General features: G+C 41.6%; 1 protein-coding gene across 1 annotated transcript; it reads left to right on the forward strand.

Annotated features, from left to right (window-relative positions):
• The first annotated feature begins 685 nt into the window (after positions 1-685).
• Positions 686-14,757, forward strand: COMMD8 (COMM domain containing 8). Its single transcript, XM_055341779.1, has 5 exons — positions 686-799; positions 5,525-5,680; positions 9,551-9,703; positions 12,310-12,465; positions 13,832-14,757. Exons 1-5 carry the CDS (start codon positions 734-736, stop codon positions 13,850-13,852), a joined length of 552 nt encoding a protein of 183 aa, XP_055197754.1. The 5' UTR covers positions 686-733; the 3' UTR covers positions 13,853-14,757.
• Positions 14,758-27,286: the final 12,529 nt, after the last annotated feature.

Here is a 27,286-nt window from a genome sequence, read left to right on the forward strand (position 1 = left end):
CTGACTAGCAAGAACTGCCTTATCCCACCAAATTCTCCACCCTCTAAAATAACAGCTGTAAGGAGGAGAGAAATCACAGAGAAGCTGTGTAGTTTTTTGTTGCGAGCTCATCGGCATCAGCATTAGGGTCCGTGCGAGCTCATCAGCTCTGACCTCAGACTCGGCCTGACCTAAGATCCAGGACCACGTGTCTCCGACTTCCAGATAAACAGGGAGCACTTTCCTGGCCTAATCATGCCTCACACCATACTTTGGGCACACGGGTCAAGAAAATATTGTTCGTGGCTTCTCTGAAATTTCCAGTTTAACCGGGGACGGGCATTGCTGTTCCGCTACATCTGACCTCCTCGCTCGGAAAGGGGCTGGAGAGGGGCCTGCGAAGAGCAGCGGGTCTGGACACAACCCCGCACACCCCGAAACCCTCGCGGAGCCTCCGCAGTCGAGGTCAGGGGGGAGCACGGCCCCGAGCCGGCGCGGCACCGGGCAGAGAGGCTCGGGCGTCCGCGCAGCCGAGCTGCACCGCCCGCAGCGCCCGCCTCCCGCCTCCCGCGCCCCGGGCAGCGGCCCCGGGTCCTCTGGGCCGCGAGGGCTGCGCATCTGCGCACGCGCGCGGCGGCTCAGGAGTCCGCCCGCCCGGCCCCGCCCTCGCCCCGCCCCCTGATCACGTGGGCGAGCGGCGCTCCGGAGGGCGCGGGGCCGCGTCACGTGACCGAGGCTGACGCTCGGCCCTGGGATGGAGCCGGAAGAGGGGACGCCCCTGTGGCGGCTGCAGAAGCTTCCAGGCGAGCTGGGCCCGCAGGTGAGGGCGGCGCGGGCGGCGCGGGCGGGCGGGGCCCGGGGCAGGGACGCGGTGTCAGGCGTCCGGCCGCCGGGCTCCCCTTGGAGAGCGGGGCCGCTGAGGCTCCGGGCGCCGCGGCTTGGGGCTCCCCCCCCGGGTTGCTCCCTCCCCGGGCCCCCCCCGGGGCTCCCCGAGCTGACCCGGCGGCCGGCGGCGCTCGCTGCCCGGGGGACCCGAGACCCGCGGACCTCCCGCAGCGCAGGCCGGCGCTCGGCGGCCTCCCGTCTCATTCATTCCGGGCGCTGCCTGGGCCCGGCGCGGCGAGGAGCTGGGGACGCGGAGCTGCGCACCCTGCCCCCGAGGGGGCGGCGGGAAAGCCCCACAGCGGTGAGCCGCACCAGTAGTGGCCTCGTGGACGTGGACGTCGACCCCGAGCCCGGCTGCGGGGCCCTGCAGAAAGCAGCCTGGGTCGCATTCGTCCCGCCGGCTTCCCGCTGCAGCCAGCCTCGTGCTGCTGAGCGCGCAGGTGATGCAGGGCACCCCCGGCAGTGAGACCCGCCTGTGTCCTGGGCCGACAGACACCCACCTGGATTCTTTTTTTTTTTTTTTTAAGATTTTATTTATTTACTCATGATAGACACACAGAGAGGCAGGCTCGCTGCGGGGAGCCCGACGTGGGACTCGATCCCAACACCCCGGATCACGCCCTGAGCCGAGGGCAGACGCTCAACCCCTGAGCCACCCGGGCGTCCCGGCCCCCAAGCTGAATTAACCCGTATACTGAGCTCCTGGGACAGGTAGCGCCCCAGAGTTGAGGGGGCAGACGGAGGCTTTGCAGGAAAGGAACAGCTGGACTTCCAGGTTGGGTTCTTTTTTTTTTTTAATTAATTTATAATAGTCAGAGAGAGAGAGGCAGAGACATAGGCAGACGGAGAAGCAGGCTCCATGCACCGGGAGCCCGACGTGGGACTCGATCCCAGGTCTCCAGGATCGCGCCCTGGGCCAAAGACAGGCGCCAAACTGCTGCGCCACCCAGGGATCCCCCCAGGTTGGGTTCTGAGGCGTGCGTAGGAGCCAAACAGGCCAGGAGGGACGGAGTGCTTTAGGCAGAAGGACAGCAGCCCTGGGGCTGGAGGAAGGAAACCAGCCCCCACAGACTTGAGGACCTGCCGTTTAATTGGTCTTAATTGGTCGAGGCTGAAATTCAGAGTGAGCTGAGCGGAGAGACTAGGAGAGACTAGAGGGGCGAGTAGGAAGCCAGTGGCCCAGGTCTTCATGCACCTTGTGTGTCCACCCTCAGCACCGGAGGCGCCTTTGAGTTTGAAAGATGACACGTCGGGCAGCCCGGGTGGCTCAGCAGTTGAGCGCCTGCCTTCAACCCAAGGCCTGATCCTGGAGACTCAGAGTCGAGTCCCACGTCGGGCTCCCTGCATGGAGCTTGCTTCTCCCTCTGCCTGTGTCTCTGCCTCTCTCTCTCTCTCTGTCTCTCATGAATAAACAAATAAAATCTTAAAAAAAAAAAAAAAGATGATGCGTGGAGGCAGTAGTTGCATCCTGTAGAGGATTTTGACTGTGACCTGTGGAAGGAAGAGAAGACCCAGGGGTTGTGTTCAGAGGAAAAGCTGAGAGGTGGGTTCTTCCTCCTTGAAAGGAAGAAAAGACCTGAAGGAACTTTGCCTTGCCCTACAGGAAAGCAGCGTGTGCAAACTCGAGCCTCAGCACCAGCTCCGGGAGCCTGGTTCTAGCACGTCGGGTTGCAACTGCCACGTAACTAGGTTTGCTGCTGCTCCTCTGTGCCGCAGCAGTTGGGGTCTCCACGCAGGTCTCTGCACAGCTGCTTGGCGGTTGGCTCACCTCTGGTCTGGCTCGTTCTCAGCTCCCTGGGGGGTAGATACTCGGCTTTATAGCCCTAGCTCCTGAGAGTTGTGTCTGGCTCCAGCTGGGGTCTCTATCAGGTTCACCGAGGGCGGGAATTAATATGGCCTAATTGTGGGGGCAGTCACCTCGGTGCCCAGCTTCAGTGGGCATCTTCGGTATCCGTGGTAGGCACTTCTACATAAGCCCCATTATGTTCCATTCAGGATGGGTGAAGTGGGAGTGGGGGCTTAGCCTGCATCACGGGATGGGGGGCATGTGGTAGGCAGCTTTTATAAGCCCCGCGTTTCCGTCTTGTTTTTCCTCCATCCCATTTACCATGGGAGAGCGTGGGGGAGATAGAAGGGAATAAGCGTGATTCTCATCAGGATCAGGAAGAACCGTCGTAGCTCTTCTGTGGGGTTTTGTGAGCGCGGAAACGGAGAGGTCAGCAGAGTTGGAGTATGTGCCCGACGTTGTCAGTCCAGTGAGTGGCAGAGGAGGAGCGTGCGTTCACATCTGCTGACTGCAGCCTTTGTATTAGCTTTCTGCCCCGTCTTCCTTCTGCCCACTTGTCCTGTCAGGCCCACGACCTTTCCAGCCGTGGAGGTGGATGACGCCGACCTCTGCATCCAGCCAGAAATCTTTCCCTGAGTGTCAGGCTTCTGAGACACACCCCAGGTATCCAAACCAGTGTGTCCTTGGCTGACCTCCTTGCTTTCCTTCCCGGAGCTACTCTTCCTGTGGTTGTAGCCTCAGCGTCGGTTGGGGGGCACCACCATTTGCCAGCCACTCAGCCTAAACTTCTGGGTGTCGTCCTCTGTTCCTTCTCTTTTACCTCGTGGCCTCCATTCTGAGTGTCCTCAACTACTCAGGCCCCTCTTGATTTCTTCCTGGTAAACTGAAGGCAGGGGGCCTTTGGTCTCACCACCTCTCTTTTTCTTTTCTTCTGTCTCCCAGCTTGTTGGCAAATTTATGGAAAGATAATGCAAATATGTGAATAGGTGGCTTCCCTGTGGGAACAAAGAGCCTGGACGCTGTAAATAGGGCCCTTTACGACTTGGCCTCCACTCCCCTCTCCCGCCTTGTGTCTTGTCTTTTTTTCAAATTGAACATGAGTTTTACCCTTCCATTCTGTGCATACGCTGTTGCTTGTGACTAGAAATGCTCTCTCTTCTATTTGTTTTTTTTTTTTCCTCTCTTCTATTTAAATGGCCTTCCACTCATCCTTTTAAAGCAGACCTTTCTGTACTTCCTCTCTGTTCTCCTTTGTACCTTCTATAAGCACGGTGCCTGGTACTCAGTTGGGCCCTTAAGTGGTAGTTATTATGGTTATATTTGCTTTGTAGTTCTATTAACTTAACAATTGGAGTAAAGTGCTCATTATGTATCTGTATGTATGAATACAAACGTTTATGAATGAATGAATAAAAACATTTATATTCCAGAAGATAGCACTTTTATTTTTTATTTTGAGTTCTGGGTTTTGCTTTAGCAGTTTGAGATAACATGAGGTACATATAGATAACTTTGAATGAATTTTAAATTGAGAATGTTCATTGATTTATGGTAAATAAGAAGTCTGTTCATATAATGTATCAGCCGTCATTTTGAAGTGGGGTTACCAGTTGCTCATTTCTATTTTGGTATATGTGGTGTTATATAAAGTTAATAAAGTTATTGCTTAAAATGGTGTAGAATATGGTTGGGAGGGGGAGGGAAAGATTTGGAAGACTTGTTGCTTAAATGCATTTCCAAATTATTTGGGTTCAGATACTCTTTTTACAAGACAGAAATATCCCCTGGGAAAGAAAACCATATTAATCGTTTATCCCAAATAGTGCTCGCATAGTAGGCGCTCAGTTAATGTATGTTAAAGACTTGAAACAGTATCGACAGTAGTAGTGGTGGTAATAGTGATAATGATAATAATAATTAGAAGAATTGTAACAATGGCTAGCAACATTTAAGTTTTTGGTTTTTTTTTAAGATTTTATTTATTTATGACAGAGAGACGAGGGCAGAGACCCAGGAAGAGGGAGAAGCAGGCTCCATGCAGGAAGCCCGATGTGGGACTCAATCCCGGGTATCCAGGATCAGGCCCTGGGCTGAAGGTGGCACTAAACCGCTGAGCCACCAGGGCTGCCCTGTTTAAGTGTTTTATCCGTGCCAGGAATGTGCTGAGGGATTTGCATATACTCATTTAATCCTTGCAGCAACATTATGGGGACAGATGATACCCTCATTTTACACATGAGGATCCAGGCCCAGGACATTTAAATAACTTGCTAAAACTTAGGTAAGTATCGGAACTAGGATTTAAACTAGACAGTTTTATTCCAAAATTCAGTGTTAATCACGATGTTCAGTTATGTAAGTGTTAGTATTTCCATTGCTGATACTAAGGTAGGGTAGAGATAAAGGAATGTAGAAAAGGAAAAGAAAGATACTGACAGTTTTCTTGGAGTGGACCAAAAGAAGTAAATATGAATGCTATGAAAATGGAGGTAAAGGGAAATGATGTCTATAGATCTACAGTAATAAAACTTTAGTCTAAAAGTCATACTTTTTTAAGATTATTGGAATAAATAAGTAATACCAAGATGAAGCTTTTATTCTCGCCGTCTTCCTTTCAGGAATATTGGGGAAACAACAGTGTATCTGTGAGATTATTTTAGCTTCCGAAGGTGGACAAAATTATAGAAGGTTTGGGATTTTTATTGGAGCTTTAATTTTTAATTAATGAGAATAATGTTAAAAATGAAACTCTAGTTACATTTCAACCTCAGCTGCTTTTGCATGATCTTCTCCTAATAATATTTGTTTCCTACAGGGAAGATTAATTTTTTTTACAAGTTTACTTATAATTCATTTATTTCCCTTTCTCTCCAGCTTCTTCACAAAATAATTGATGGCATTTGTGGCCGGGCTTACCCTCTCTACCAGGATTATCACAGTGTTTGGGATTCAACAGAATGGAAGAATGTTCTAGAAGATATTACCAAATTTTTCAAAGCTGTAGTTGGTAAAAATTTATCTGATGAAGAGGTAACTTCACTCCAAATTTCTGTACCTTATAATAAGTAGTAAATCATTTTCAAGTTTTTCTTAAGTTGGTCTTTAGGATACTATATCACACAAGAGCCATTATCAGGAAGTATAATTATACTTTTTTTTTTTTTTTTTTTAAGATTTTATTCAGGGATCCCTGGGTGGCTCATTGTTTTAGCACCTGCCTTTGGCCCAGGGCGCGATCCCGGAGTCCCGGGATCGAGTCCTGCGTTTGGCTTCCGGCATGGAGCCTGCTTCTCCGTCTGCCTGTGTCTCTGCTTCTCTCTCCTCTCTCTATGACTATCATGAATAAATAATTTTAAAAAATTGCATCCGTATATAAAATAAATAAATAAAATATTTTATTCATTTATTTGAGAGAACACAAGGGAGTAGGAGCTGGGGGGCCGGGTGTGCAGAGGGAGAGGGAGAAGTAGACTCCTGCTGAGCAGAGAGCCTGGTGTGGCTGGATCCCAGGACCCTGGGATCATGACCTGACCTTCCTAGGTACCCCCAGTAAGTATATGTTATATTACAACAAAAACCACATAATTTTGAGTAGGCAAATCTGATTGTGGAAGTTCTTGTTTTTTATGGTTTTGGTTGATGTTTTTAAAATTGTGACACATTTAAATCATGTAGAAGAAAACTAAAAGTTACATAACAAACACCTACATTCCCATTATCACAGTTAAACAGTTGTTAATATCTTTATGCATTACAAGGCTTGTGTGCTTATTTTAGAAACAAGGCATTATAGATACATCTAAACCCTACCTGGGCATGCCACCCTTCCCCAAGAGATCACCACTTGTAAAGTTGGTATACATGTTTTGTATTCTATATTGTGTGAATATTTGCATTTTAAGCAATATATACAACTATTTGAGCTGTTTAAACGTATAATTTGTAAATAATAACCTATGTATCCATTTGTAATTTTCTTATGGAATGTTGTGTTTCAGACTTGTCAGGTGTTGGTAAATGTAAATCTGGTTCATGTATTTTAGCCTCTTGTAGTATTTGTTGATAAGAATTAGGACTTATTTTTCTGTCTCCGCTTCTGATGAACTACTAGATCACTGTCTCTTTAGTTGTTATGTATAGTACTTCTACAGACATTTTGTGTGTGTCTCCTTGTATGCACATTGGCTAGCTTTTCTCCGATAGACATCTTGAAGTGAAATTATATGGTCATGGTGTATCCTTCCATTGAATTGCTTTTATAGCTTAGTTAAAAATTATTTTGGCATGTTTGTTTAGGTTTCTCCCTTTTAAAAAAATGTAGTTTTAAATATGTTCATTTTGATTTGGATCACTTTCGATGGGAGTTTTTTGTTAGATACATCATGTATTTTAAATATCTTCTCCGATTATGGGGCTTGCCTTTTCACTCTTAATGGTGTCTTTTTGTGAACAGAAGTTCTGAATTTTGATCAAATCCAGCTTTGTATATATTTCTTTTGAGGGTTAGTGCTAGCAAGGTCCTGTTTAAGAAATATTTGTGCCAAAGTCATGAAAATGTATTTGTTAGTTTTCTTGTAGAAGCTCTCACATTTATGTTACTGATGCATTTTTAATTAATATTTGTGTGTGGAGTAAGAACTGAGTTCACATTTTTTCACATCAGTAGCCACTTGACCCAGTACTATTTATTGAAATGACTATCCTTGCTCCCATAGAATTTTTGTGCAGCCTTTGTTGTAAATCAGGTAACTGTATATGTTTGGGTCTGTATCTAGACTCTTTATCCGCTCCATTAGTTTATTTGTCTCTATTTCACAGTATTACACTGTCTTAATTACTGTAGAATTAAAGCTGTCTGTACTGCAGAAGACCTGCAACGCCCTGCTTCTCCAAGATTGCTTTGGTTATTATGAATCCTCTGTATTTTCATGTACATTTTGAAATCAGCTTGTCAATTTCAATGAAAAAAACTGCTGGACTGCTGTATCAAAATACTATAAACTAGATAGCTTAAACAACAAGAATTTATTTCTCACAATACAAGATAAAGCTGCTGGCTGATTTGATTCCCTGTAGAGGGCCCTTTTTCTTGCTGCAGACCACCTTCTTGTGTCTCTTACACTGGTGAGGGGAGAGGGCAGAAGCATGCTCTCTTGTGTCACTGAGAGATTCCCCACCCTTTGACCTATTAAACCTAATAACCTCTCTGAGGCCCCATCTTTAAATATCACAGTGAAGGATAGGATTTCAACATAGGAATTTTGGGGTGACACATTTAAGTTATATAGCCTGGGGATTGCACTGAATCTCTAGATCGTTTTGGAAAGAATTTACGGGCTTAATATTCTCCCAATCCATGAACACGGTATAACATTCCATTTATTTGGATTACTTCAATTTCTCTAATATTTTGTAGTTTTCAGTTATAGAGGTCTTGTTAGATTTATTTCTAAGTAATATTTTTGATGTTTTTAAATTTTGTTCTCCAATTGTTGGCTGCTAGAATGTAGAAACAACATAAATTTTTATATCTTTATACCATGTTTTACAATCTTTAAAAAAATTGTTTAACAGCTTACAAAACATTTTTTTTTTTTGGATTTTTTGGTATACAGTCATTTCCTTCTTAAATTTTAATACCTTTTTTTTTCCTTAGCTAATTGCACTAACACCTTTGAGACAGTGTTAAAAAACATAGCGGTATCTTATTCCTGACCTTAGGAAGAATGTATTCACTATTTTATCATTTATTGTGTTAGCTGTATGATTTTCTAGATACCGAGTATCTAGAAAACCTATAGGATAACCTGTTACTGTTGAATTTTATTTAAAGGCTTTTCCCCTAAGTTTGATGTTTTTTTCCTCCTTTATTTGTTGATGTGGTGTCTTTCATTGGATTTTTAAATGGTAAACTAAACTTGCATTGCCAAAATAAATGCCACTTGGTCATAATATCTCTTAATTTGGTTTGCCAGTATTTTATTTAGGAGTTTTGCATCTGTTTTTGAGTAGTATTGGCTCATAGTTTTTCTTTTCTGTAATGTACTTCTCAGGATGTCAAATTTTATTCTGGTCTAATAAAATGAATTAGGAAGTATTTTTTCTCTTATTCTCTGGAAAAGTTTACACAAGATTAATTTTATACCTTTCTTAGTACTGTGTTATGTTGTATAATTTTCAAATATTTGTAACTTCTTAAATCAATTTTCACTTAATTATACCATGGTAAAAAATATAGTTTGATTGCAGTCCTTTGAAATCTATTGTAATTTGCCACATGGCTCATCATATGGTTCATTTTGGTGAACCATATATTTTTGAAAATAATATGTATTCATGTAGTTGGTTGAGTGTAATGTTTGTGTCAACTAGGCTAAAGGAAGATAGTGTTTTCAGTTTTTAACTTTTACTGATTTTTTTTTTTTGGTTTAGTTACTGGGAGATGTGTTAACATTCTAATTATAATGGTAGATTTATCCATTTCTCCTTTTAATTCTGCCAAGTTGTGCTACTTTATATATTTTGAAACTATGCTATTAGGTGCACACAAATTTATGGTGGTTCTTCCTGTTGAATGGCCCTTGGGCCCTTCTTTATTTCTCGTAATACTTCTTGCCCCGAAGACTACATTGTCTGATTTTAGAATAACTATACCAGCTTTTGTGGTCTTTGCTTCCATGCTACTTGATCCCTCAGCTCTTTTAATTTGTTTTGCAAAAATGTGTTGAAATCTCTTGTTTGTGTTATACCTTCTCATCTTATTCTTTTCATAGATACAGAAATATTTTTTTCTTTTATTGTCATTTTAAAGAGTTTGTGAAGGGGGAGTGGAACTCTGTGTTCACATTTTAAACAGAAAGACCCTTTCACTTATTTTCTGTGTACTTTTATTTTTAATAGATATCTCAGCAGTTGAATCAGTTGAATTCATTTCATCAACAAGCTATCATGAAATGCTTGAAAAGTAGGAAAGATGAAATCAAGCAGGCTCTGTTAAAAGAAATAGTTGATATTTCTTCTGCACAACTACAAGATTTTGATTGGCAGTTAAAGGTGAGAATCTATTGGCATGTATCTTTTCTATCTCATTTTCTGAATAGAAAGGTTTATTTTTCATAATATACATCTAAAACTTCTGTTATTTGAAGAATACATTGTCAAAAAATTACATTTTTACATTAATTTAGTACAGTACAAACATCCAAATAATATGTAAGGACATTACATTGATAATAAATTTCGTTAACTAGAGCTGTAAATCATTAAATATTTTAAGTAGCAGAGTAGTATGTATTCAACATGTATTTTTGGCTAGAACTTTCTAGACTTTACATACTCTTCTGAGATTGGTAAATGTGGTTCTGCTTCCAGGGGGAAAAATCTGTAATGTGCTATTAAAAGAGCACTTAAAATTAATATTTTGAAAAAGGACTCGTGATTAGTAGGGTTCATAAAGAACAATTTCAGACCAACTCTCCATGCTGTATAGGGTTCATAGACCTAGATGGGGAGGTTGTATTGAAACACATTGTGTTCCTTCATTTCAGCATAATAACTAGATAAAGTGCCTCATATTGTCTGTGCATAAAGCGGAGAAAACTGTGGAAAAATCATGTAGCTATTTGAGTCATAGCTGGATAAATAACCAAAACCAGATGAATTTGTTTTAGCCAGGAAGGAGGTCTCTGTGATTCTGGTTTTGGCCCATACTTCAACATTTTTAGGAACATTATGCTCACCAAATCTGAGATCTGTTAAATATTATTAATTTGATAAATCAAAGTTTAAGATGATTTTACAGCAAATTACAGCAATAGCCCAAATGAAGCAGAATAAACTGAGCAGAGATAACCTAGGTAGAGGATTTTTATTTACATAAAACCAACTTAATATAAAAGATATGAGAGATATGCCAAAAGTAATTTATATGAGAAATACTTAGTTTTGATTAGCTACATGTGGCCTGAGTCAACAGTATGATGATTCAGTCTTACGTTTTGTTGTTAGAGATGCAGTGTTTCAGCAATGGGTAGTTCTAATTCGGTTTTCATTCATTAAATCTTTTTAGTTAATTTAGTAATAATTTTAGTTCTGGCCGCCAGATGTAAGAGATACTTAAACAAATTGGAGCCAAACCAAAAAAGAATGAAAGAAACTTAAAATCATGGTACATGCAGGTTTTTTGAAACACTTGAGACCATGTATCCAGAAAAGAAAAACTTAAGTAGAAAAATATCTTTAAAGGACTAAAAATCATCTGTGTGGATGAGGGAATTGATACATGCTCTGTGGCTTCAGAGGCTAGGACAAAGGCCAAGGTCTCGGGTGTGTTTGTAGTGAGATGAGTTCAACCTAAAGAGAACTTTTTTTTTTTTTTTTTACCTCAATCAGTATCTGAAGATTATTTAACCTCTTTTTGAGGTAGTGTGTTCATCATTGGTGGTCCTCAACCATAGACTGAGAAACCACTTGCTGGACACACTAAGGAGGAGAATGATCTGTAGGGTAGACCATCTTTGATACTTCCAAATGTCAGATATTAATGAGTCCTGGTCTTTGAAGACAGAATGGAGGAGAGATATGTGAGGATTCGATTCTGTAGTGTGTGCACTCCTAGGACGTTGGTTAGGGAAGTAGTTCCTTTCCAGTCATTGTACAAGTAACGAATGGTACAAGTAAATTTTGGCCAGTAGGAGCACTTTGAACATTCAGGTATTGTGGAGTTTTCTAGCTCAGATTCCAGGAGAATTGATCTTCCCATAGCCATCTGCCAGTGAAGCTATGGTGCTTGTTTCAAAAATTATTAGTATTGTAAATATTTGGTTCTTTTGTTTCCTCTAGGATTCTCTTTAGACAGAAAATAGGAAGTGGGATAAATGTGTTGAGTTTTCTTGCTGAATTACAGTTCTGGCTGTAATTGAAGGTAGTATCTTAATAACACGTTATTTTGTTTTTAAGATTTCTAAAACAATTTGTTCATTTAATAAAGAGAGCGAGAGCGAGTGCCAGTGAGAGCATAAGCAGGAGGAAGGGTCAGAAGGAGAGGGAGAAACAGACTCCCTGCTGAGCAGGGACTCCCCCCCCCCCCCCATGTGGGGCTCAACCCCGATGTGGGGCTCGACCGGAGACCTTGAGATCATGACCTGAGCTCAAGGCAGATGCTTAACTGACTGAGCCATGCAAGCTCCCCTTGATATAACGTGTTCATCAATAACTTAGAGAATTAGCTCATTGTGAATTAAGCATTTTCATTGCTCAGGCTTTACCAGTGTTTTTAGTTTTATCTTTGTACGTGGACTTTCATCCTCTTGGTGTTGTCACACTTCTTTGAGAATTCTCAGTGTCGTGATGCCTTGGACCCATTCAGCATTTCCCTTCCCAGCTGTCACTCTGCTCTGCATCTCTGCTTATACCACAGACTTTGGCCTGGTTGTCCTCTTTTCCCTAGTCGTCTTCCTCTCTATTCATCCTCCTTTCTCTGTCTATTCTTCATATACATGTTGGTGTAGCATGGATTTCTTCATTTCTTCCATCTTGTTCTGTATTGACAGCAAGCAGGAGTATTCTTTTTTTAAAATGTATTGAATATAAGCTGTGATGCATATTTAATGTCATCTTTTTTGCTACTTATTAATTACCATTTTCCTCATTTTAAACAGCTTGCACTGTCTAGTGACAAGATCGCTACTTTACAAATGCCACTCTTAAACCTTCATCTAGACATAAAAGAAAATGGTGAAGTCAAACCGTATTCCGTTGAAATGAGTAAAGAAGAGCTGCAGAATCTAATAAGTTCCTTGGAAGCAGCTAATAAGGTATTTTAATTGTGTATTTAAAATGCGTAAGTTTTGACTGATATCCTTAGAACAATAGAAGAAAAACTCATAATTGTCCTATTTCTTTTGTTCCTGATATTTTATGTCAAGGATATTGTTGTTGCTATGTTCTGCATCTCTAGTTTTAGACATTAAATTAATTATAATTTATAATTTTAACTACTTAGTTTTGAGCATAATTTATCAAGTACTGATTTTTGATAGAATAATAATGCTTTTCTAAGAGCTAGATTTTTTTATCTCAATGCTCAATAATGATAAAAAATATTTACCTTGATGCTATGAAATTAGTTGAATCTGAAGAGTTTTTATGATTATATGTAGTTATGACTTTAACAAAAGGAGTGTCTTATTTAACTACACAAATAAAATTGCTTTTATAATCCTCTAAGTATGGGAGACAAAATACGACTTGCAGTTATTATGACAAGTCAGGTTGAGATAAAACTAATGAATGACTAAAAATTTTACACATACAAAGGATTGCCTAAATAACAAGAACCATTCTCAGTATTTAATGAGAAAAATCATATTTAAACAGTAGAAATTGCTGTCAGAAAAAAATAAAAATAACTGTCTCTATATACACGTGTTCCTTTCATGATTGCTCAGCATTTTCTCTAGATCTGGTCTCAGTGATCAGGGTCACGTATTCTAACCAACTGCTCTTGCCCCAACTAACCTTCTTGGTCCTGTTTTTGTTTGTCTTGTTTTAAGGACTTTATTTATTAATGAGACAGAGAGAGGCAGGGACACAGGCAGAGGGAAAAGCAGGCTCCCTGTGGGGAGCCCGATGCGGGACTTGATCCCAGGGCCCTGGGATCACACCCTGAGCTGAAGGCAGACGCTCAGCTCCTGTGCCACCCAGGGGTCCCCCCACCCTTTTTTTTTTTTTAAAGTACGCTCCACGCACTGTGGAACCCAGTGCGAAGCCTAAACTCGTGGCCCTGAGATCAAGACCTGACCTGATATAGAGTCTGATGCTTAACCACCTGAGCTACTTGGGTGCCCAGCTCTTTTTGAAACCCTGGTATATTCAGCTTCCCTCTACTTTGAAGTCACTCAGTCATTTTAGTGCCATGATGACGGTCCACGTGCCTAGGAGCCACCCTGGTAGCCTGGCTTTTGAAGGGGTTGTCTGCGGGGGGGTGTGGTAGAGGCAGATACAAATGGAATTGGTTCTCAGCCGTGGATCTAGGCAGGTGCGCACCATCAGTTACTGTGCATTGTACTTGCTTGTTATCCGTTGTCCAGTCTTCAGAGATCTCAGAGCATTTCGTTAAGCAGATAAGGGCATCATTCTGGAATAACCTAATTCCTTCTCCCCCCGACTTTGTGTTTTAAGGTGGTCCTGCAGTTGAAATAACTGGAAATGGCAAATACCAACACTGTCCGAGTCCACTGCTACCCCAGATGCAGCCGAGTGAATACTGTGTGTCCAGAACCCCTGTGCTATACTGATTGTTTTGCTGTGCTGAGGAAGCAACAGTGTTGGGATTGCAGAGATAAAAATGTATCGCTTCCCAGAAGAACAGGAAATGACATGGTTGACAGGAAATGCATAAAAAATGATAGATGAAAAATCTATAATAGCAGTTTATATTTTCCTAATGGCTGTTTTGCCTCATTTATTAAATATTTGAGAAATCTTTATAGACAGACAGTTTTATTGAAAGCTAAAAGTAGGCTCTAAAGTAATGTAAACGTACAAAGCACAAATATACTTGAATGTTGCTTAAAGAAATATATGAATAGCAAGGATGTGTATTATGGATATATATGATTAATTTGTATTATTTTAAAAAATAACTTTTAAAGAATGTATGAGCTGCATATATAACTCAGGAGATTCCATATCTTTCTTCTATTTCAAAGGAAAGATTATAAAATGTAAAATTTCTTAGAGAAAGAAGCTCCTCTTCAGACACGAACAAGAAAAAAATAAATTTGTCTCAACAGTTTTGAGTTTATGAATTCTAGAGATTAAAATCTTTTACTCGAGTAGAAAAAAATGAAAGTAACGCTGTTACGTCTGTATTTCTGTGTCTGATTGGGAGGGTGTGCTTTGATAAAAAGAATAGATGTCATTGTATAGTGTGTATATATAACTTCAGATATCAGCTGAGATTAAATATAGGTCTAGTTTTGTTAACAGAATTTTAATATTGAAGTAAATTGTTTTGGGTGTTAACTTCACTGGAAAACAGACCGTTTTTAATTTCAGTTAACTTTAAAAACAAGCATTCTGAACAAATAAAAAATGTCATTTTATTTTTACCTATTGCTTTATTTCAAGAGACTTTCTACTTAATGCAGTGACCCATAATTAGTTGGTACCTGCTATTTGCGAGCTTAATTGCTTATTAGAGCATCAGACTATTTATTTGAGGTGTTCTGAGCAGTTATTACTATTCTCATAGAGACGAAGATAGGCTTAGAGGGCTTAAAAAAAGTCTGTGTGATCTAGACAGTGCTACTCAAAATGGCGTCTGTAGACCAGTGCCATTCTGAGGTCTGTGAAATGTTCGTTACAGGTCAGGGATTAGATGAAGAGCTTATGCCAAGAGTGCTCATCAATATATTGCTTTTCTTATTGAGAAATGTTGATTATGGAAAAAATAGTGGCTGAACTAAACAGCATGCTTAAGTAGTTGACGTTCTTCCTGTGCAAGTTCCCTGTGTCACAGACGAGTAGCGGTTTGTAGGCTGGCACTTAAATAATCCGTGATCCCTGATGTACAATGGTTTGACTTAAGACTTTTTGAGTTTACTATTGTGCTAAAGCAACATGCATTTAGTAGAGATCATACTTTGAATTTTGATTTTTTTTTCTTTTTGAATTTTGATCTTTTCCTGGGCTAGCCATATGCTGTACAACATTCTTTTCTGGTGTTGGGCAGCGGGCAGTGTTGCAGCTACCAGCCAGCCACACGGTCACGAGGGTAAATGACTGATACCCTGACAATCATCCTTTACCCACACAACCATTCTGTTTTTCACTTTTTGTACATTATTTAGGAAATTACTTGAGGTATTCAACGCTTTATTTAAAAAAAAAAAATAGGCTTTTGTGGAACTGTAGGCTAGAATAAGTGTTCCAAGCACATGTAAGGTAGGTGAGGCGTATTAAATGCACTTTTGATTTCCAATATATTCAGTTTATGATGGGTTTATTGAGATGTAACCCCATAAGTCAAGGAAGGTCTGTACTGATCTAAGGCCCTTCTGACTTTGAACCCTCTATTGGCTTCCTTTGCTCTACTTAATTGTTCCTCTCATCACCTTATTTATCACCCATTAGAATATTTAACCACCTTGATGAAGTTTGATATACTATAAACCTCACATATTTAGAATGTAGAGTCTGGTAAGTTTTGACATACACACACCCAAGAAAGCATCACCTCTCCCAGAATTGTGAACGTAGCAGTCACTCCTGGAAGTTTCCTCCTCCTCTTTTGTAATCCCTACCCCTGTACTTTCCCTGCCTGATCAACCCCTGATCAGTTTCCTGCCCCTTGCGGAGTAGGTCACACTTCTCAAGAGCTTTAAAACCAGTGGAATCCTATAGTAAGTACCCTTTCTTTTCTTTTGGTCTGGCTTCTTTCAGTATTGGATTCATCCAAGTCGTTGCATTCATCAGTAGTTCATTCCTTTCTCTCAAGTATTCAGTTGTATATTTTTACCATAATTTATCTATCGGTTAAAGAATATTTTGGTCATTGAAAATTTTTCTGGATGTCACATAGCACAGAATCCTGTGAACATTGTTGTGTAAACCTTTGTATGGACGTGTGCTTCCTTTTGAGTGAACACATTGAGGAATGAAATGTTTCTAAAGTGATGTTACCAGTTTACATTCCATACCACAGCTTGTGAAAGTTCTCTACTGCTCTATCTCTACCCGCTTGCTGACACTTGGTTTGGTCAATCTTCTTAATTTCAGCTGTTGATAAATGTATAGTGGCATCTCATTGTGGTTTTAATCATATTTTCCTGATGACTGATGCTGTTCATTGTCTTCTCATGTGCTCTTTGCCATCTGCATATCTTCTCTGGGGAAGTGCTTGTTCAGACCTGTTGCCCATTTCTAAATTGGGTCTTACTATCTTACTGTTGAGTTTTGGGAGTTCTTGACGGCCTGAATGTATGTCTTTTTCACATACATGCCTTGCAAGTATCTTCTCCCAATCTGTGGCTTTCTTTTTTCTTTTATAAATGGATGGTTTTTTTGTTTTTGTTTTTTTTTTAAAGAATAGCTTTAGATTTACATAAAAATTGAACAGATGATACGGAAAGACCCTATATACCCCACATCCAGTTTGCCCTATTATTAATGTGTTAGGATGGTACATTTGTTATAATGAGTGAATGTCAACACATTGTTATTTAACAACTAAATTTCATAGTTTACTTAGATTTCCTAAGTTTTTTACCTAATGCCCTTTTTCTGTTCTAAGATTTCATATTTAGTTGTCATATCTCCTTGGGCTTCTCTTGCTGTGATAATGTCCTATACTTTCTTTGTTTTTGATGGCTTTTACAGTTTTGAGGAATGTGAGTGAGGTATTTTGTAGGATGGTCCTCTATTGGAATTCAGTGTTTTTCTCATGCTTAGACTGGGATTATGGCCTTGGGGGAGGAAAATCACAGGGGTAAAGTGCCATTTACATTACATCACATCATTGAGGGTACATGCTGTTAGCAGGGTTTATGATTTGACATTGACCTTGCTCACCTGGATGAGGTAGTGTGGTTTCTCACTGTAAAGTTACTCTTTATTTCTCCTTTTTCCATATTGTACTCTTTGGAAGGAAGTCACTATGTGTGGCCCATGTTTAAGGAATGGGAAATTGTGCTCCCCCTTCTTGAGGTCAGAGTATCTACAGCAATCTTTTGGAAATTTGCACAGATTTGCCTCTTCTATTTATTAATTAATTTAATAATTTATATAATATGGACTCATGGATATTTATTTTACACTTTTGGTTATAAACCCATACTCCTTATTCAAATTGCTCCAGGTTTGGCCATGAGGAGCATTTTGAGTTAGCTCCATTGTCCCATTGGCATACCTTTATCACTGAAGGCAGGTTCTATTTGTTTTTATGCTATTTCCTTAACTTTCTGGCAAAGCAAGATGCTCCAGGCTCATTTTGTTTCCAACCCAGTCCTAGAATCTGCCATTTCTCCAGGAGGCCGTGGTTCATTTTATAGAAGAACGGTATTCAAAACCAAGCTAGGTATGCTCATTTCTCTTGGGTTATTGTTCACCTTAAGTCGTCTCAGCTGAGAGAGCAAAGAAATTGGTGAATGTAAACTAAGCTGTGTGTGTATACATACCTGTAATTATTTATGTAATCAGCTGTGTCTGCATTAAGCTACACGTGGGTTCATCTTGATGTCTTCAACTCTGTTCCTTACCATGTGGATCATTTCCCCCCTACTACCCTTAACTGTAAATTCACAATCCAGCAGTAAGAAACCTGACTGCCACCATCCATTTGCCTAATTCTTTTTTTTAAGATTTATTTATTTATTCAGAGTGGAGGGGAGAGAGGCAGAGAGAGAAGCAGGCTCCATGCAGGGAGCCCGATGTGGGACTCAATTCTGGGCCTCCAGGATCACACCCCGGGCTGCAGGTGGCGTTAAACCGCTGCGCCACCAGGGCTGTCCTCCATTTGCTTAATTGTTCAATTCTAGTATGTGTATGTGTATGTATATGTGTATGTATATGTGTATGTATACACACACACACACACACGTATGGCAGTATCTGAATTGTTTATCTATGGGAAACAATTTTATCTTGGAAGGAATTATGTGCAGTTCCTTTGCCTTTGGTCTTACAGACTTCACTCCTTTCCAGAGCTACTTACTTAGGCCAGTCCCTCCCCTACCTCCAACAGTGAGGTGGTTTTATACATTTGTAATACACTTAGATTTTTTTGCAATACTCTATGTTCTTTGCTGGGATTTCCTGACTTCCTAAATGATTTTTAAATTTGTGTAATTTTCTCTCTGTTGAATAGCTCTCTGTGACCTAGCAAATGCCTAATGTCATGAATTCACTTTACAGAATTGGTTGGTCAGCACCCTGAAAATCCCTCACGCTTTACTTATTCATCCCTCACCTTCCTCTGAACCCCACAGTCAGTGAGTTTTCTTAAAATGTCTTTATAGTTTTGCCTTTTCTAGAATGTCCTGTAATTAGGATCATACAGTACGTGGTCTTTTCAGAATGGGTTCTTTCCCTTGGCAATCTGCATTTTGGATCCTTCCATGGCTTCTTGTGGCTTGATAACGTTTCTTTTTTTATCCTCGAATAATATTTCATTGCAGAGATGTACCATTCCCCTACTGAAGGACAGTGGTACTGCCCAGGAGTGTGACTGCTGGATCGTATAGTAGGAAACGTCTAACTTTGAGAAATCCCCAAACTTTTTCAAAGTGGCTGTACCACTTTGTCCTCCCTCCCGCCCCTCAATTGTGGCAAAAAGCGCGTAACATGAGATCTCTCCTCTTAAATTTTTCAGTGTGTAGTACAGGAGTGGCAACTCACTGAACACTGTTGTACAGTAGATCTAGAACTTTTTCACTTTTTATCATTGAAACTCTACACGTTGAACAGCAACTTGCCACTTCCCCATCCTCCACCCCCCGCAATCACCGTTGTGCTTTCTTCAAGAATTTGACTACTTAAAAAAAAAAAAGAATTTGACTACTTTAGATACTTCCTGTAAACGGAGTCATGAAGTATTTGTCCTTCAGGAACTAGTGTATTTTACTTACCATAATGTCCTTGAGATTCCTCTGTGTTTTAACATGACAGTTTCCTTTTTGGAGGGCTGAGTAATATGCCCTTTACTGTATATCCCACATTTTCTTTGCCCATTAATCCACAAGTGGATATTCAGGTGGTTTCCACCTCTTGGCCGTTGTGACTAATGCTGCAGTGGATGTGGAGCGCAAATACCTCTTCAAGATCCTCTTTTCAATTCTCTTGGATAAATACCTGGAAGTGGGATCACTGGATAAGGTTTGAGGAACCTCTGTATTTTCCGTAGTGACTACACCTTTTTAGGTTCCCACCGAGAGTGCACAGGGGTTCCATTCTCTCCATGTCCTTGGTTGATGCTACTTACTTCATAGATACACAAGTACCTATCTTGTGTTAGCTTCATATTACCTGAAATTCTTATAGCAAATCCTTAACATGCAACACACATACGGCATTTTTCTTAAAAAAACTGGAAGGCCTTTTCTTCCTTTGCATAACATAGTCTTCGGAAATAGTAGCCAGTGTAGGATGGCTCTAAAATCCTTGGGATTTAGCTTCAGGCCAAGGCTCTGCTGATGTAGTGCTGACTCCTAGGTACTTTGGGGGACGGTTGTTAAAGTTGTCTCTAGGCTGAAATTTAGACTCTCATTGAAAAGCTAACCATCAGTTAATGGATATATGAACTTCACACCTTTAGTCTGTTTCTTATTTTATTGTCAACATATTATTTCTGAGGGGAGACAATGAATTTGGAGTTTGGAGGTCTTCCAGTTAGGAAAGACTGACAAATACCCCAACCCTGATATTCGTATTTACAGTGCAGATTTTAAAAGAAATTTGACATAATGCACCTCACAAATGGATGCTATTAAAGTCCGTTTTAGGCATCATTTTTTAATACAAAGAGACTTAATTTCTTCTTTTTTTCTAGTACATGAACACTCCATGTGTCCAAATGTTCGTAAGGCGTGTTATCTTAAAGAATTTCTTACCCCTAAAAATCAAAGTGGTACAGAAATAAGCTCCTGAAAAAGTGCTGGTACTTTGCCCCCAGTACTTGTTGGATTGTTGGATAACACTGCAAAGAATTTCTTCCAAATAAAGGGATTTTGCTTTGTATTAAATCTTACAATAAAGACTCTGAAATGATAGATTCAGAATTCTAAACATTTTTAAGGATTATAAAAAGATAGGCCTGAAATCTTGCATGTCTTTGAGCACAGTACACACTAAGCTTTTATCTGTGTTTTAGGAATAAAACTAACATAAACTGTACATATTTATAGCAATAAACTACACGGCAGAAGCTGGACCACGGCTTTTTGCGAATATAGCTGATGGTTTTTGACACCAGCCTTCAAATGTGTTTTCTTTCTTTCATTTGCTGAAACATTTAAAATCCTGAAGTACTAGAGCAAAGGAAACAGCAACTTATTTTCTAGCAAAGCCACACCATTAACAAGAATGCCGAGTGAACCGCAGTCCTGAGACTGGGAGTATCCGTGAGTCCTGAAATCGAGTACACGCGCATTTCTTGTGTCCATACCTGATTGCATGTAAGTTGTTTTCTGTTTTACAAGAACACATGACCACTCAATGCGAATAGAAAAAAGGCCATGAAAGGTGGAAGGGTCAGGAATCGGAGGACACTGCAGTTTCTTATTCACTGATTCACTGTTTAGAGGGAGATCTGTGTCGTCTTTGAGGTGTAGAAACCACAGTCTACAGGTTTCATAGATTTCTGTCCACAGTTTTTGAGATAGTGAAGTCATGACGTCCATACTCAAAGCCCATAAAAAGGGAATTAATGAAACGGTTAGACTATTTTAATCAAATCCCTAACAGGTTACCGTCGAACCCCCCTGTGTGAAAGTTTCATTTCAAATGTTAAAAGTGGCTACAGAAAATCTCAAGTTTCGTTAGAAGAGCAGTTTCAGTCAGAAAATGCAGCATATATTGGTACAAAATAGAAACTGGAATTATAAAAGAGTCCACCTTCCTTTTCTTGGCATTTTTAAAACTTTTCCCATTTCATTAAAATTTCTTTTGGTTTCCAGAAATGCTTATTCTTGCCATTTAGCTCTTCTAGTGGTCTGGCCAGTATACAAAGGGATTATCTGCTTATGTAAGAAAGCAAATGCTTATGTCGAAGGAACAAAAGAACATGAATATATTTTATGTTTCTTTGTAATTAATGGAGTTCTGCTTGCTGAAAAATAAAGAGGAAGAAAGGAATCATTTAATTTACGAGAACTATGTAATACCAATCAGGATAGGACTTCGCTAACTCCTGTTTGGTAGGAGGGTAAATAGACAATTCAGCAAATTGGTGGGGGTTTAAAAACACAAGGGATTGAACATTTAACATATTCTAACTTACTGGGTGAGTTGAGCGCAAGATTCGGAGAGGCAACATAAGGTACAAATGTTTGTGTCTAAGCACCTGCTTTTTTAAGCTTCAGCTACTTAGAACGTGAATTAGGGAGCTGTGAATGAAAACAGCAGGAGACTGGTTTGGAAAGTTGCACTAATTTTTGGATTCGATCAAGTTTTAGGTGAAGTGGTGCCAAAGGAGTGTTCCACTGCTGGCAGGATAGATATTTCCCCCACTCTTTAGCCTAATGAGTCCTGCTTTCCCAAACCTCCTGAATCACCATAAAAAGATGTTTGCCTCAGGTTGAGTCTCCTTGGGTAAAAGTCACAGGAATGAAATAATTATTCAGAGATGGACAGCCAAGAGAATTTTTCAAGCAAGCCACCCTAACCCAGAAGCGTTTCTCTCAAAAAGTTTTTATTTGTATTTACACAATGTTAAAGTTTCCAATTCACATTTCCATTAGCCTTTTAGATGACACAACAACATCATTTCACATTAGCCATTAGGTTCCCATCACAATGGCACAAAAATGCTGCCTGGTGGTCAAAAATAAAAAGCTTATTTAAAGATGTCAAAAATTTTTTTAGTCCTTGTAAACATATTTAGAATTTCTGAAAACCTCATGCAATCTTGACTTTGGAATAATGCCACATGGTAGTTTTTACCAAGAGGGTTATTGGCCCTCTCTGAAATAAGGAGTTGAACAACACAGTCAATAAACATATGCATATCTAAATCACGAGCATTCCCTACTTAGTAGTGGATGTTCTGAATATGAAATATCACTGTATTTATAACCTGCTTTCCATGACACTGCAGTGAGTTAGAATAATCAAGGGGCTTCCCTAAAAATGTCTCAGGAGCATTGTCGCAAAATATAAAATATTTCAAGCTTTATCCAGTGAGTATCTTAAAAAGATGTAGGAAACAGATTAACATGAGTTGATTAGCTTAAAAAAAGAAAAAGATACACTGCAATTCAATGTATTTGGGGGAATATCAAGTAGAAAAATACGTTATCTAGTAAAACTGGGGTGGCTGGTTGCCACTCTGAGGTAAGGCTTGCAAATGATGTATTTCTGTTACGCAAATTGGTAAATAATATACATAACAGGAAAACAGGAAAGTTAACAATTGAGGGGTGCAGAAAAGGTATTTTCTGTACATTTTACGCGGTCTTGAGGAACAGTGAAGAATTGCCCGTCCCTCTTAGATAGTGCTAAACCTTCTATTTATTTCTTGGCAGAAATGAAATTTGGCGTGCTATAGACCATCTTAAAAGTGTTTTCTCAGAATCCACATTGGAGCGTTCCAATTCTGCAGTGCAATCCCAGCCTGGACAGTAAACACCCCGCAGAACCTAGAGTCACAAGGCTTTTAATAAGGCAAATGGAGGTGAATGGGGGAAAAGAGTGGAACTTCGAACAGAGAATTTCCAGTTTCCATAAAGTTAAAGCAGTAGTAACCAATCAGCATGGAAAGTTCATTTCTGCCACAACTGGTGGATTCTCGAAGAGTAGTATTAAGATTCAGTCTGTTTGGTCACAAGCATTGGGGAAGAAATCTCCATGATCACTTTGCCTGGACCCAAACCTGGGCTCAGCTGTAAGTTTGACTTTATTTTCTGTCCATTTAGGGGGTGGACACCTACGTCTCAATGAAACTTAAATAACTTGGCTGAGGGTGTGGGCGGCTCCTGTTTCCCAAGGTGTTACCTGGAATCCTGAAGTACTGCCCATGATGAAATCCTATTTTTCAGTTGCTACATTTACCAGTGTAGGCCACGTACAGGCTCTCTGCCATGACAAGAACAATAGGGCAGTACGGAAGAGTTAGAGAATGGGGCACTGACCCTTAAGGACCTCACACCTTATTTAGGGAAGGGGAGCATCTTATTTGCAAAACTACCAGGAGACACACGAATTCAACTTCTATTACTATTGACTTAGTGGCCACGAGAATTGCTGGGGTGCTAGCAAGAGAGTGACTGGAATGAGGGAAGGTCACTCATGGATGGCTTTTTGGATGATGTTGGCTTGATTCTTAATCCACCATGGGGGAGGGGCTAGGAGAGAGGAAGGTCTGGGCAATGGAAATAAAGTGTCAAATGTTGAGCACAGCAAGGAGAACATTTTGGGAGGAGTGACTGTCGTTTCAGTAGAAGGGTGGGAAAGACCCGATTAGGATTAGTTTGCTTGAGGGGCAGGGGAATAATGAGAGAGAAAACGAGCAGGAGTGATGGAGAGACTGAGGTCGGATTTTAGTGGTTCCAGGGAGCCGACGCATATCTTTCCTCCATGGGGTTAGAATCAATTTACTAAGATTTCCCACACCTCTCAGGAATGGGGGTTATGAGACCCATAATTAGTGTGACTGGATAACTGTGATCCAGATGGGCAAATCTGAGGGTGAAGTGTGGTTCCATTGGTAATTACACACTGGCTCTCTCAGGGAAACTGGGGCATGTGGTCCCTTAACAGTAATATTATCCCAAAAGAACTGGGCCACACCTCAGGTTATGCAGCTGTCATGCAAGCTATTCCTTCTCCTCAAGAGGATAGTGAAAGGCTTCTGTCTGTTGGGGGAGGGGAGTGGGGAGAGGAGCAGGATAAAAAAGGACTGAAAGTGTTTCCTGGGCCTGTATCTAGACGTTTGGAATGGAAATTGCTCTTTCTTCCTACTCTCCTCCTATCTTTGAACCACCTGAGACCTGGATGGTCAAGGTAAAATGGATTAGAGACAGGCAGTGTGATAGGGCAGACAGAGCTTTGCCGTTGCAGCCAGAAACAAAAAGGAAACAAAACACCAAAAAAACCAAACTCAGATCGAATACTAACTCTATTACTAACTGGTGATCAGATCTTGGGGAAATCATTTAACCCATTTAGGTATTTCCAGATAGCGGTATTGTCATCGTAATCACGGGGTTGTAGTGAAGATCAAGTCATGAAATTAAGTGAAACAAAGTGTTTTCTGATGCCTTAGACCAACATGTGACAGTCACGACTGGATATCTATCAGTTTGGATATCTACCCAAAAGCCATTTTTCCCTCTTTTTGTTAACATATGCCATCTCACCCCCACCCCCACTCCCTGCCCCCAGACATTGAGCAACCCATTGGGTCAATATTGTAAGGCCATCATGATAATTTCATTCCTCTGATCAGTGACTGGCTCGGGAATGGTTGTGTAATCCACCTCCTGCCCATAGAACAAAAAAGATGGCTGGGAGAGATTTGCAGGGAAAGATTTCCTTGCTCTTAAAAAGAGCCCTGGGGTGATCCCTGGGTGGCGCAGCTGTTTGGCGCCTGCCTTTGGCCCAGGGCGCAATCCTGGAGACCCGGGATCGAGTCCCACGTCGGGCTCCCGGTGCATGGAGCCTGCTTCTCCCTCTGCCTGTGTCTCTGCCTCTCTCTCTGTGACTATCATAAATAAATAAAAATTAAAAAAAAAAAAAAGAGCCCTGGGGCAGGACTTTGCCTTGTTTCTGCTGCTTGATCTGAGTGCATGAGTGTAGCCCTGTCGCATTCACAACGGGTGCAGATAACACACAGTGAGGAAGATCTGGTCCTGGGAAGGGTCCTGGATCCTGGAACACCTCGCTGTGCTCTTGAAATAAACAAGCCACCCTACTTCCGCACTTAAGCCACAGGAGCTGTCATTTTGATTGTGAAGTTACTTTTAGTTGCATTTTTGTTACTTGTACCTGGATGAGCCCTCATGGCTATATATCTTAGTAAATATTCTTCTCAATTTGGTGAGAATTTGAAGACCTAGGAGTGCTTCCTCTGTTTTTAAAAATATGACATTAGATATGACCCTGTCGCAAGGTATAGAGCATGAGAAACCTGAGAAACCTGAAAAGGAAAGCTATGAGCTCACGACTTGAAGACGAGTGTGACTATACGTGCAGATGGGTGCAGGTGCACTGCCAGGGCAGTGGTCATATACCGGGTGCACGAGGTCAAGGGGTGGACAAGAGGCTGACTTTACCATAAAAGAGGCCATCTCCTTCGTAGACAGGCCTACAAGGGAAAGGGGGGATTTCTTCGGCATTCTCCCGCCAGTTCTGACTGTCAGGGGGCTCTCAGGAGAATCGTGGAGGTTTAGAGTTGGAAGGTATCTTTTAAAAGGGGAAAAGGGAGAACGTGGGTGTGCAGGAATCTCCTTGGGGATGGGTTTCAGGGATGCGTGTGCTTCCCTCGGAAACATGAAGCGCCAGACACGCTCATCTCATCCCAAGACTGTGAGCTGTCCGTCTGTCGGGGGTGAGCCTGATGCAGCAGGCAGATGGAGCCGGTGGGCTGGGGAAGGGGCCATGCTCGGAGGGCAGGGTGGGGAGTGCAGGTACCGGTTCCTGGGCCGAGGCCTGGGGTCTTTCCCAGTGATGTGAAGGGCTGCTCGGCCTCCATCTGCTGCTCCCCCCACGGGATGGGGACCGGGACGGGGCCAGCGCCAGGGGAATGGTGCCGGGCACTGCCCAGCATGTTGGCTCAGATGCTGCCCCCACCTAGGCCTCTCCACTCCCTGAGGCACTCAGGGCCGCGGTGCAGGAATGGCCTGAGGATCCAGACCCTGCAGAGACCCAGGACTAGAGAGCACACGGATCTGAGACCCCAGTGCCCTCAGGGGGAGACACTGTAGGACAGACCATTGCTAAGACTATAAAATGATTTATTTTTGCCATTTGCTTATGAATTTAAATGTCTTGATATTTTAATTTCAATGTATTTTTAAAGGAATTTGAACAGCTACTGACCTCGATTCACTGGGCACCAGATGGTCTACCCTGGGGACCCTCTCCCAGAGTTTTACAACAAGGAACATCATTACCTTTATGGGGTTATGTTAGCGGGGGCTACAGTGCTCCCGTATCTCCCTAATAACTTCCTGCACAAACAGACATCTCTAAAATTCCCTTTGAAATGTAGCTGGGAGCCTGGTTGCCAACTGGTGGAAATTTGGGAGGGACCTTGGAAGCCGTCTGGCTGCAGGTCCGAGCAGAGCAAGTGGGCAGCGGCAGGGGCAACTCGAAGGCTCAGGCGTGCAGGCCGAGCTCCAGGGCGAGGCCCCGCTCTCGGCCCGGCCGCTCATGTCCTCGGAACTTTTTAAAGTTAGCCCGCCCGCTGCTCGGTGTGCGTTAAGAGAACTCTGTTCTCTGAGCATAGAAATGCTGTTTGGAGAGAAAAAGATGTTCTACATACGTCATAGGGGCAATTTGGACAAGATTGCATTAGGACTTGCCTTACAAACTACATTTTATATGTCTGCCAGGGGCTAAGGGGGGGCTGGTGGGCGAGGCACACAAGTGGGATCTGTAGCAGGAATAAGACAGTGAAGTAGAAAGTGGTCCACTTCCTAGAGGATAGTCTGTAACCAGTGGTGTATCAAGTGGATGAGAAACCATTCTGGAAAGAATAGTAATAGGTTTTTTGTTTGTTTTTTTGTTTTTAAAAGGTGTACGAGTCAGGCTGGAGGAAGGCGGGAGTAAATGAGTTTGATAGAAAAGAGCTGATACAGTGTGACCTCACCTTACTGCAAACCAGAACGTAAGGGGACGGTCATGTCCTCACACTTTGGTGTAGATAATGTGAACTCGCCCAGGCTTGAGCTAACGATTTTTTATTTCCACTTTATTTTA

Source organism: Nyctereutes procyonoides, unplaced genomic scaffold (genome assembly GCF_905146905.1).
Source record: "Nyctereutes procyonoides isolate TBG_1078 unplaced genomic scaffold, NYPRO_anot_genome, whole genome shotgun sequence".
NCBI classification, from domain to species: domain Eukaryota; kingdom Metazoa; phylum Chordata; class Mammalia; order Carnivora; family Canidae; genus Nyctereutes; species Nyctereutes procyonoides.

What these genes read in the sequence shown, in the direction of transcription:
- COMMD8 (XM_055341779.1), top strand. Translation starts at nt 734, where the DNA reads ATGGAGCCGGAAGAGGGGACGCCCCTGTGGCGGCTGCAGAAGCTTCCA. An exon ending in ATTTTGATTGGCAGTTAAAG is followed by an intron (nt 9,704 to 12,309) that starts GTGAGAATCTAT and finishes CATTTTAAACAG; the next exon opens with CTTGCACTGTCTAGTGACAA. An exon ending in CCTTGGAAGCAGCTAATAAG is followed by an intron (nt 12,466 to 13,831) that starts GTATTTTAATTG and finishes TTGTGTTTTAAG; the next exon opens with GTGGTCCTGCAGTTGAAATA.